The sequence below is a fragment of the Dromiciops gliroides genome, chromosome 4, assembly GCF_019393635.1.
Source record: "Dromiciops gliroides isolate mDroGli1 chromosome 4, mDroGli1.pri, whole genome shotgun sequence".
Lineage (NCBI taxonomy): Eukaryota > Metazoa > Chordata > Mammalia > Microbiotheria > Microbiotheriidae > Dromiciops > Dromiciops gliroides.
Window position 1 is genome coordinate 25,797,239 of NC_057864.1, and position 12,604 is coordinate 25,809,842.

Sequence of the window (12,604 nt, forward strand, 5' to 3'; positions counted from 1 at the left end):
TATACTACCTTCATTAACATCATCATTACCATTATAGTCTAAGTCTCCTTCCAAGTCTGACATTCTGTGAAAGTCATGACTTCCCCTTTCTGAGCCTCAGTTTCCCTATCTGTAAGATGAGAATGATCTTGTACTTCTTGCTCACAGGACTACTAAAAAGCCTAAATGAAAAAGAAAAATGCCTTGTAAAGCAATGTTTGGATACAATTTGTTTTTATTTCAACTTGCTATTTTCTTATGGTATGGTAGAAAAAGCATGAAGCTAGGAATGAGAAAACCTGGGCTCTGTTCTCAGCTCTGCCACTGAGTCACTTTGTGACTTTGGGTAAGTCAGTTTCTCTCTCTGGGACTCAGTTTCCCCATCTGTAAAACAGTTGAGAGGGTTGGACAGTACCAGAAGCCAGGAGCCCAGGGTTTTAGTCTTAGCTCCAGGGTTACCCACCTGGGTGGTCCTGGGTAAGTACTTATCTCTGTTTCTTTACTTATAGAATGGAGTTAGATCAGATGACCTCATCATGATCCAGACTTGGGAACAGTAATGAACCAAGCAGCTGGAAGCAAATTTAAAGGGCTATCTTTTCTAATCTCTCTCTTTTTTAATGGTTGAGGAAAGCAAAGCTCAGAAAGGAGTGATTTGCTTCATGTCACACAGCAAGTCAGGGGTAGAACAGGGATGAGACCCCTAGTCTAAGGCTTTTTGCCCTGCCCATGAAGCTTCTGGAGAATGGCCTCTTCCCCTTGAAAAGACTGATAAATGTAACAGCATTAGGTCAACACAACTGAGCCAGAGCCTGCTAGAAATCCATGCTTCTTCCTGCGCTTCTAGGAAATTAGTTACTTCCAATTCCCTGGAGAGCTGCTAATGAGGATGCTGAAGATGCTGATCCTGCCCCTGGTCGTCTCAAGGTGAGTGACTATTAAGATGTTTGCCAATGTTTGGCATAAACAAAGAGTGTGTGTGTGTGTGTGTGTGTGTGTGTGTGTGTGTGTGTGTGTGTGTGTGCGCTCCCGCTGAGTCCGTGGTTGTCTGGGTCCCCTTGCTCTCTTGTTTCTTAAATCAAATTATCTAATGGTTTGTCTATTTTATCATGTGGGTTTTTTTCCAAACCAACTTCTTATTTTACTTATTAAATCAATGGGAGTTTTTTGTTCACAACTTTTTCTAATTTCCTCCTTGACTTTCAGAATTTCTGTTTTGATGTTTAAATGGCTTTTTAAAAAAAAATTCTTGGTTTTCTAGGTGTTTTTTAGTTAGTTGCCCAATTTGTTAATCTGTTTGTCCTCTCTTTTGTTAATGAAAGTATTTAGAGATATAACTTCTCCCCGAGGAAGCTTTATCTAAAAATCTTTTACTGGGCTGTCTCATTGTAATATTTAATGAAATTATCTATTGGTTTTTTTTATGATTTGTTCATTTTACCCACTCCTTATTTAGGATTAAGTTCCTTAGTCTCCAATTACTTTTTACCTCTTTCTTCATTGGGCCTTTACTCAATATAATTTAATAAAAGTTGAGTTTAATATTTCTGCTTTTCTACATTTGCTTTTTGAGATTATAATGCCCTAATTCATGCTCAATGTTTGTAAAGGAACCATAAACAGCTGAGAAATAATATATACAGTCCTTTCAATTCCCAATCAATATCTAACTTTTTAAAAATTCCATTCTGGTCCTTAACTTTCTTTTTTATTTTCTCTTAAGTTTGTCTAGGTCTGGAAGAGGTGCATTGGAGTCCCTTAGTGCTATAGTTTTATCGTACATTTCTCCTCTAAGTATTTCAATTCCATGCCACTGAGTGCATAAATGTTTAACTATTGATATTTTATTCAATGTCTGTGTGCCTTTCAACACAATATAATTTTCTTGTTTGTTTCTTTTATTTTAAATCATTTTACTGTTGCTTTGTCTGAGATCATGGTCACTATCCTTGCCTTTTTTTTTAAGAATAAGATAGTAGTTTATTTAGAGGAAGGGGAAGGGAAGGGAAACCATAAAAGAAGTCCTTGGACTTCTCATGAGGAGAAGGCATGGCACAGAGCATGGCTCTGAGATACCAATCTCTCTCTCTCTCTCTTTTTTTGTTTGGTGTGTGGGGCAATGGGGGTTAAGTGACTTACCCAGGGTCACACAGCTAGTAAGTGGCAAGTGTCTAAATCTGGATTTGAACTCAGGTACTCTTGAGTCCAGGGCCAGTGTTTTATCCACTGCGCCACCTAGCTGTCCCCATATCCTTGCCTTTTTTAGTTCAGAGAGACCATAATAGATTTTTTCCATCCCCTACTGTGTACATTTTTATATTTCAAGTGTGTTTCTTGTAAACAACATATTGTTTGATTCTATTTTGTAATCCAATCTGCTATTCTCTTTCATTTTCTGAGTGAGCTCATTCTACTGACATTCACAGCCATGACTGTTAATTATGTATTTCTCTCCAACCAATCCTCTTGGACTTTCTCCTCCCTTTATTCTCTCCCTCCTCTTTACAAAGAAGAGGGTAGAAAGAGAGGAATGTGCTCAAGCACCAGTGTTTTATGCTCCGTGTAATTTGCCTCTAATCCCCAGCCCCTTTTCTCTTTTACTTGCCCAGACTTTAATTAGATGTTTCCTTTTTTCTTTCCTTTTAAATCCCTCTTCACAATCCATCCTCCAAGGTTAGAGTTTGTTTTGCTTATAACTAATCCCTTCCTGAATCTGTTTTCCCCTTTATTCCCCAACCTTCTTTCTCTTCTCTCCTGTCTCCCCATTCCCTCCTATTTCCTTACTGAGTTAAGTGTATGTCTACACCCAACTCTGTGTGAAGACTCTACCCTCCTTTGACCAGTTCGGACAACAGTGACATTTAAATTTCACCAGCTATTCCTACCCCGTCTTCCTTGTTCATATTATCTTCCACTTATGTACTCCATTTATGTGAGATAATAAATTCCCCCGCCCCTTCCTTCCCATTTCTTCACTAATATATTTCTTTTCCCCCTCCCTTTTCTTTTTCCTTTCAATATAATTAAAACATAATAAAAAACACTCCCAGGTCTTATTGAACTATCTGTGTGATCCCTGATAACATTAAGGTTCAGAGGGGAACTTGTGTCATATCAGTCAGTCAAAAAGCATTTATTAAGTGCCTACTATGTGCCATACACTCTGCTAAGCACTGAAGATAAAAGAAATGCAAAAGACAGCCCTTGCTCTAAAACAAAACCAACACAACCCCAAAAAAACTACACAGTGAGGAAGACAACACAAAATAGATATGTGTAAGATGTTCCAAATGTCTTAGTTCAGCTTTGAGCTTTTTTTTTTTTTTACGGGGCAATGAGGGTTAAGTGACTTGCCCAGGGTCACATAGCTAGTAAGTGTCAAGTGTCTGAGGTTGGATTTGAACTCAGGTCCTCCTGAATCCAGGGCTGGTGCTTTATCCACTGCACCACCTAGCTGCCCCAGCTTTGAGCTTTTAAGTCTTAAAATGACACTAAACTTTTTTGGGTCACCCTGTACAAGATAAATTAGAAATAATTTTTTAAAAAGAAAAAAATAATTTACAGATCAAGGCACTAACATTAAGGGAAAAAAAGAAAGCCTTCTTTTAATTGGTGGAGAGGAGGAAGGGAATTTCAGGCATGGGAGACACACAGTGAAAATGTCCAGAGTCAGGAGATGGAGGGTCTTGTGTTGGTGTTGCTGAATTGCAGAGGTTGGGGTGAGTTGGGTGGGTGATATGTAAGAAGACTGGAAAGGGAGGAAGATGACAGGTTAGGAGGGCTTTGAATACCAAAGAGAGGTTTTTATATCTGATCTTGGGAGTGACGGGGATCCACTGGAGTTCACTGGATAGTGAGATGGCACAGTCAGACATGTACTTTAGGAGGATTAATTTGACAGCTTAGTGGAGAATGGCTTGTAATGAGACAAGGCAAAGAGAAACAACCAGCAGGCTATTGCAATGGTCCAGACACGAGGTGGTGATGATGGCAGCTTCCCAGGAGACAGAGGCTGTGTATATGAGAGATGTGACAATTATAGAAACAGCATGACTTCAGAATTGATTGGATATGGGGTGGATGAGAAAAAATGAGGATTCAAGGATGAACCCAAGGTTGTGACCCTGGATCATTGGGAGGGTAGAAATGGAGAAATTAAAGAGTGGGGGAAAGATAAGGAGTTCAGTTTTGTTCATGTTGCGTTTAAGATGTCTATGGGACAAATAGGTTGAGATATACAGTAGACAGTTGGAAATTTAACTCTGGAGTTTAGGAAAGAGCTTGGTTAGGCTAACTAAGCAGAATCAGCAGCATAGAAATGATCATTGTAGCTGTGAGAGCTGATGAGATCACTAAGTCAAATAGAGAAAAGAGAAGGCCCAGAAGAGAGAACTAGGGGATATCTGCCATTAGCAGGCATGACATGGACAAAAATCCACCAAAGGAAACTTGTATTTACCATTTTATATTTCTCTTGACCCTGGTGTTTGTCTTTCAAAGTTTGTACTAAGCATTGGTCTTTTTGTCAGGAATGCTTGGAAGTCCTCTATTTCATTAAAGATTCATTCTTACCTCCTGTAGGATGTTGTTGCTGAGTATGTTGTTCTAAGGTTGTAAGTGTATGTTTTTGCCTTTTAGAATATTGTATTCCAAGCTCTCTGCTCCTTGAAAGTAGGAGTTGCTAATTCTTGTGTGATCGTAACTGGCTCCTCAGTACTCCAATTTTTCCTTTCTAGCTGCAATATAGAAAATAGTTTATCTTTGGCATGGAAAGATCTGGATTTGGGCTATGACATTTCTAAAAGTTTTCATTTTGGAATTTCTTTCAAACAGTAGATTCTATTTTCACTTTTCCCTCTTGTTTTAAGAGATCTGGGCACCACCTAACAGCAAGTCCATTGATTTTTTTTTTAGTGAGGCAATTGGGGTTAAGTGACTTGCCCAGCGTCACACAGCTAGTAAGTGTCAAGTGTCTGAGGTCAGATTTGAACTCAGGTACTCCTGACTCCAGGGCTGGTTCTCTATCCACTGCGTCACCTAGCTGCACCCCTTTGATTCTTTTTTTTTTTTTGCAGGCAATGAAGGTTAAGTGACTTGCCCAGGGTCACACAGCTAGTAAGTGTCAAGTGTCTGAGGCTGGATTTGAACTCAGGTACTCCTGAATCCAGAGCCAGTGCTTTAACCACTGTGCCATCTAGCTGCACCCCCATTGATTCTTAAATTATCTCTCCTTGATCTCTTTCCCAAATCAATTGGTTTTTGCTTTGAGATGCCTTATACTTTCTTCTTTGTTTTAATATTTCTTGTTCTCTCATGGAGGATGTTGGAAAGAAAGACACAAATGCTAATTCACTTCTGTTTGTTCATTCTAATTTCCAGGGAGTCTTTTGCTTGTGTAAGGATTTTCACCCCTTAAGCCTATATGTCCATCCTCCTTCCAAGTCTTTCCCCCCAAAATCTTCTGTTTTCCTAGTTTTCCCCTCTAAAGGTCTCATTTCATTTAGAAAATCATTTTAAAACTTTAAAAAATGTTTAACCTTTATTTCAGAAATTCTCATTGGTCATGTGTCAGAGCTGTATTTTTGAGGCTTTTCTGGCAGATGTTTTGGAATCCTTCTTTCTTGTGGGTTTGCATCTTGGGCATTTCTGCCCATAGTAGCTCTTGATGGTGGTTGTCTTTTTTGTTGGTTGTTTACTTGATTTTTTAGCCTTATTTCCCAGATTAAGATTTTATGTTAGAGCCAGGCTCTATATGCTTGTGGTAGGAACATCTGGTCCTTGTTCAGTCCTGATTTGTATTCTGTGGAGGTTTGCTGCTGCTCTTGTTGGGCAGTGAACTCTGTGTTCTTCAAGCACCCCAGAAGCAGCTGAGACTGCAGACCATCAAGCTTTCAGTGCATCCAAAGCAGTCTGATCCAGGGCAATGTCTGGTTTCTGGCTGCTTGGTCTGAGCTTTGCAAACTGTTGACTGAGCAATACAACTGTAGGCTTACCCCTGATTAGAGCTCCAGTAGACTGCTGCAGGCCCTAGCCTCTCTCAGTCAGATGGAAGGCTTTGCAGGTTCAGAGAGGCAGAACTGTGGGCTTACTCTTGGTCTGAGCTCCATGTCATCACTGCAAGACTCAGACTGAGCTGGGGACTGAATACAAGACCCTACTCAGAGGTCAGAGTTGCCCAGCTGCTGTTTGATTTTGTTCCTACTTTTAGCTCAGTACACAGCCTCAGGTCCACGACTATTTCTGCCCTAGACAACTGCTCCTGGGGGCAGGTCCCATCTTCAGTCCTCACTGGATCTTCAACCTGGGCAAGGGTACAAACAACAGAGCTGCCGGCTGGCTCCTCTTCCTACTTCACATCTCTACTGGATCTGGGACCTCTTTTTGCCTATGTTGTTGCCCCCCCCATTAGATTGTAAGCTCCTTGAAGGCAAGAACTGTCTTTTGCATCTTTTTTATATCCTCAGCACTTAGCCCAGGGTCTGGCACATAGTAGGCACTTAATATATGTTGATTGATTGATTGATTGATCATGCACAACCATAGGCCCCAGTTCAGTGCCAATGCTAGAAAGTTCTTCATGGGGAACCTCCCAGGCTAGACCCCTGCTATAGTGTCCATAGACCTCTGTCTCCTTATGCTGACCTGGGGAAGAAAAAATAACTCACTGTGATTTTTTTCTTTTTATTTCCCAATCACAACTCTGACGTTTTTCCTAGGGCTGTGCTAGAGTGGTTATCAGGGAGAGCTTCCCCTCTGCCATCTTTGCTGGTCCTTCCCACCCCTTTGTTTTCTCCTGATGGGCAAATTTCCATCTACAACATGTGCTTAAGGTTCTAGGGACTGAGTAGTCTGGAACTTGTGGTGTGTGGGAGGAGCTCTGGGCCAGAGGGCAGGAGGTGCAGTTTGTGGCTCTAGTCTGCTGCTAACTGGCTGGGTGACCTTTCAACCTCTCTCTGAATCCATTCCCTCCTCTCTAAAATGGGAAGGTTAGACGAGGCATCTTCTGATGCCTTGCCCCACTCTGAACTCTCTTCTAGGACCTCTCCCAGCAGACATTTTGGGTTCCAAGGCTCTTCCTAGCTTGGACCTTCCATGACCCTCTGAAACATTGAGAGGGAGCTTTTCCAGTTATGAACACAACTGACTTCACTCATTCACGCAGCTCATACTGGGTGGGTATTGTGGGGGATCCAGACACAAATCAGACTCTACCTGAAATCAAGGTCATGACCTGCCAGTTCCCCTACACTCCCACCCCAACTTTGGACCCAACATTTCCTGGCAACCTGATTCCTCAGGAGATGGTTTCTTGAGGTGTAGAGGAGACAACGTTATCTGAGATCCTGGCTCCTTTCCCTTTCCACTTGATCAGCCAGATCAGACACGTATAAAAATAAGTCTAGTTAAATGTAAAACCAGAGAGATGTCTCCAGGGAAGTGCCCCAGAGCTCCATCCTTTCTCTTTTTCTGTTCTCCATTTTTATCACAGATTTAGGTGAAGCCATAGATAGCCTGTTTACCACATTTTCAGATGACTCGAAATAGAAAGAGATAATTAACATATCAGTTGACTGAGCTGGAATTCAAAAATCTCAATGTGCTATAATGTCCTGAATTGAATAAGGTTAAATTTAATAAGCACAATAACTGTTATCCTCATTTATAACTTAATAAGGATAAATATATGTGTGTATGTATATGTACATATAAGTACAAAAACACACACATATATTTGGGTTAGAAATATTTTTCTATTGATCCTGGGGGAAAAATCACTGGCACCAAGAGGAGTGGGTCTCCACTTCCAGCTCTGGCATTCACTAAGCCCGTGACCTGGAACAACCCTGTGACTCCGAGACTTATCATATGAGCTTCTTCATCTGCAAAAAGGAATAATAATATTTACATTCTGTTCCTCACAGGGTTCCTATAAAGACAGTGGTTTGTAAACTTCAGAGAGCCATAAAGATGATTTCTTTCATGAGGTGACCTCCCAGACCAAAACTTCCTTCCCTCCCTGTTTTTTGGCTTCCAAACCCTCTCACAGTCTCTACCTGAACCTCTATGATACTTTCTCCAAGGGATGGTCTTGGTTAGAGGTAGATTTTTTGAGGCTTAAGAGGAGGCTGTAGGATGAAGTTGGAAAGGACTCTGGAATTTTATTCAGAGAAACTTAGTCTGAGGCCTGGCTCTGCCACTTGTCCTATGTGTGACCCTGGATAAATAACTTCCCCTTTATGAGCCTCAGTTTCTCCATCTGTAAAATCAAGATAATAATTTATTGTCTCCTTCACAGGATTGAACTTGAGAAATGAGGAACTTTAATACCAGATACTTACTAAGTGAAAGTTACAATAATTAGCACATTGTAAGCCTAAGGGGGTGAGTATAATAGCCCCAAAGATCCACTTGGTTCCCTCCTCTTCATCTTTATGGAATCCATTTTAGATGAACAGTTATAAAAGTTTAAAAGTTATAAAAAATTTATAAGTTCAGTCATGGTTGCTCTAAGTCCCTCATCAGTCAAATTCTTAACATTTAGACAGAGGTTGGGCTCCCTACTAACTGTACAATTTTACCAGGTTGAGGGGAATTGACAGGACTCAAACATATCGGTAAGTTAGGGAGGTGTCTACACCAAACATGGTCAAATGGGAACAATTTGTTTCAATGGCTATGAAGGTGGGTGAAGTAGGCTCTGTGGAGAGCTTAGACCTTGGTCAGACACTGAAGCTGCCAGGGTCATCCTCAGCATTCTGGGCCATTACCAGTCATCTTGACCATTGTCTTGCAGAAGACTCTGGGGGGGGGGCGCAGCTAGGTGGCGCAGTGGATAGAGCACCAGCCCTGGATTCAGGAGGACCTGAGTTCAAATCCGGCCTCAGACACTTGACACTTACTAGCTGTGTGACCCTGGGTAAGTCACTTAACCCCCATTGCCCCGCAAAAAAAAAAAAAAAAGACTCTGGAAGGGAGAGTGAGGCTGACATTCTTTGTGCAACTCTGCCTCACTTAAATCTAATTGATAAGAAAGGCAAGACATCCCCCATGATGTCATTGGTCCTCTTTGAAACAAAGGATGAACCACAATAATTCTATCTATTTCCAGTTAACCCCTGGCTTCTTTGTGTTTGAGGCGAAAAATTCAAATTTGAGGCAAAATGGAAATGTTTGGGTAATGAAACCACAGATGACATTATAGTATCTGTGGATACATAGGCACCTTGAGGGAAAAGCAGGGGCAAAGTGATCTTTTCCTGGGATCTTTCCTTCTTTCTTTCTTTTGGAGACAGGGCAATGAGGGTTAAGTGACTTGCCCAGGGTCACACAGCTAGTATGTGTCAAGTGTCTGAGGCTGGATTTGAACTCAGGTCCTCCTGAATCCAGGGCCAGTGCTTTATCCACTGTGCCACCTAGCTGCCCCTCTTGGGATTTCTTTCAACCAGGATCTACTTTGAGATGTCTAGTTGATGGTCCTCCTCAATATTTCCCTATCTTCCATACCTCAGGTCTACTCTTGCCCCTCAGAGCTGTGTTGGATGTCACACTTGCTCCAAGGTTACTCCAATCTCTCTGTTTTGAGAGTCTTCCCTGAGAATCACTCTCCAGTTCTGTATTAGCTTCTTTTAGCTGTATGACCCCGGGCAAGTCACTTAATCCTATTTGCTGTAGTTTCTGCACTTATAATGTGAGTTAGAAAAAGAAATGGCAAATCATTCCAGTATTTTTCTAAGAAAACTCCAAATGGGGTTGTGAAGAGTCAGACACAACTGAAAAATGACTGAACAATAACTGAGTGCAAATTTCTTAGCGCATGACTATACCTCTCTCACTATGGTTTTGGTTGATTTGAAGAGGTGTACATACTTGGCTCATACTTGGTGCTGATTGACTAAATCAAGAGGCATTCGTACCTAACAAAAATTAATTGTAAGGGAGTATAATAATCAAGGCAGCCCCACTACACAAATGTTGAACTGTCCTGTGATGTCTGGGGATATTTCCATTTTAATGCAAGGAGAAACAGAAGCTCCTAAAGGTAATATGATTTACCTAGGGTCGTGCAGTGAGAAAGAAGTTAGGGCAGGATTTGAACTCAAATATTTCCTAACTCAGCCTATTTTTCTTTGCTCTATTCTATGAGTAACACATTTGAAATATTAGTATAGGCTTTGATAATCCCCCTGCCCTCTGCAAGGATATCTTGTATGTGATTTTGTATGTGTTTGGTATATGTTTACAAAGGTGCATTTAAGTATGTGTGTGCACAAACATATATATGCCTCCTCCATTAGTGTAGGCTCCATGAGGGCAACGACTCTTTTGTTTTTGTCTTTGAAGGTTCACTGCTTCATAAAGACCCAGCGCACAGTAGGCATTTGGCACAAACTTCCTAATTAATGAATTGATTGGTTTCCCCACAGTCAGTTGTCAAGGCTCATTGACTCTATATAACCTACCTTTGTCCCCTCCTCTATTCCCTCTGCTAGTAATGCCTTTCCATCCTTATCTCAGTCTTCTCAGCTCCAGCTAAAGTGAACGATTTGCCATCCCCTGTCTACACCCTACACCCTCCTACCTCCTTGCCTTCAGTCAGGCTGTTTCCTATATCTAGAATGCCAAGCTCCCCATCCTTTGAGGTCCTGTTCAAATGCCCTTTTCCCCCCACATCATTTTGTTTGCCTCTCACTCATTTGCCATTTTATATCATGGCTGTTTTCATAGGTGCTGTGCTGTACCTCTCTATTAGATTATAAGAACCCTGAGGGCAGAGATTATATATTACTTCCCATCAGCATCTCCCTTAGCTCTGCTCACGTGGCCCTGTACATGATAGAAGCTTAATAAGAGCTTAATGACCATTTTCCACCTGGCTGACCTCCTGGATTTCGTGATTTCCCAAAACTCATCATTCCACAAGATGAACTCATCTCTGTAACTCAGGCTTCCTAAGGTCATTTCCTAGCCAGCTGTGGGACTCACCACACCCTCGTGATGAGTGTTCCCCCCTCCCCCATCGGACTGTTGTCTTCTCCCATTAAACTATGAGCTCTTAAGTCGGGAACCTGGGATTTCATCAGTGGAGGGAGCTGCTGGAAGGGATCTTCTTGGAGTCCCACCACGCCCTCGTTTTACTGATGGTGTCTTCCAGACTCTGAGTTCAGTCTTCTGACCATGACATCACACTGTCTCACACTTGTCAAGTGACACCAAGACCAAAAGAAATGGGGTTAGTTTGGACTGATCTGATTTTGATGTTGGCTTCTTAGAACATAGTATTTATGGGACAGAATGTACCAGCTGGGAGGGAGCTTAGAACACAAAATATGTGAACAGAGACTTCAGGGCTGAAGGAGGTCTTAGACCTTTTCTACTCAAAACTATAATTTTACCCAGGTCAATGACATTTGGTAAATATGAGTGTGAGGGAGTTGGTGGAAGTGGGATTGTTTGACCCTCATAGCAAACCTATTAAGTTATCCCCATTTTATAAAAGAGGCAACTGAAGTAGACAGGTTAACTGACTTGCCCAGGGTCATACAACTTGGAAGTGTCTGGGGCAGGATTTGAACTTAGATCTTCCTGACTCCAGGTTCAGTGCTACACTCGCTGTGCCACCTAGCTGCCTATAATTGCATAGCAGGGTACCACAGTGAAGAGAACTTGACTTAGAGCATCTGGGTACTACCACTAGTTGGGCCAATCTCTTCAGCTTCCATATCTTTGAAATGGGGGCGTTGGACTGGATGGAGCCTGAGATCCCTTCCTGTTCTTGGTCTGCACTTCTATGATCTTCCACCATCGGACAATTTACAAAGTAATGACCCAAACAGCCGGCTGAGTGGGGTGGACAGACCAGACACTATTAGCCTCATTTTGTAGCAAAAGAAACTCAGGTTTGAAGGAACAAGGTCCTCTGTTACCCCACAGTAGAAAGTGACCAAGCCGGGCCCCCTCCTTCCAGTCCTGCTGGCCTCTTTCCACTAAACCACAAAGACATTCTCAGGGACTAATTGCATCAGTTATAGCTCATCAAGTATTCATTATGCACCTACTGTTTGCTGGGCACTCTACTGTGATGTCGGGTGAGAATCCCTGTTCTCTAACCATAGCGGCTCTAATTTCTCCAGGTGGTTTGATATCAAGCGGTTCCCTCACACCTGGGTCGGGTCATGTTGGTAGTGAGAGGGTTGTTATTTTCATTTTACAGAATGGGAGACTGAGGCCCAGGTAAGTGGGTTGAGTGACTTGGCCAGAGTGTGTCAGAGACTGGAGCTCCCCTCTGACCTTCCTCCCAGTGACCCAGGTCTGCAACTGGGCAATGCCTCTGACTCTTCATTCTTACTCACCCCAAATCTCTGCTCCACCACCACACCCAAGTACATTATGAAACAGGGATAAAGGAAAGCAGAGATCGACCCAAACTGTATTTGTCTAAGGCCTCTGGTCATCTGATCTGACCATAACCGAAGCTGGCTGAATGGTGATTCTACTTCTATCATCTCTCTCTCTCTGTCTGGCTTCGGTTCCCAGACTTACAAAGTGGGTACGATGCTACCATCTGGTTTGAAATGTATGTGGTGGGTTGGGAAGTACTCAGGCCTCAGAGACAAAAGAGTCATGA

The 12,604-nt window shown here is 42.1% G+C and overlaps 1 protein-coding gene across 1 annotated transcript in view; it reads left to right on the forward strand.

Moving 5' to 3' along the window:
* Window positions 1-12,604, forward strand: part of SLC1A7 (solute carrier family 1 member 7) — an 88,978-nt gene that overhangs the window by 3,523 nt on the left and 72,851 nt on the right. Inside the window, exon 2 of the mRNA XM_044004886.1 lies at window positions 827-906. Within this exon, the coding sequence (XP_043860821.1) occupies window positions 827-906 (80 nt within the window). The remainder of the gene's footprint in view (window positions 1-826; window positions 907-12,604) is intronic.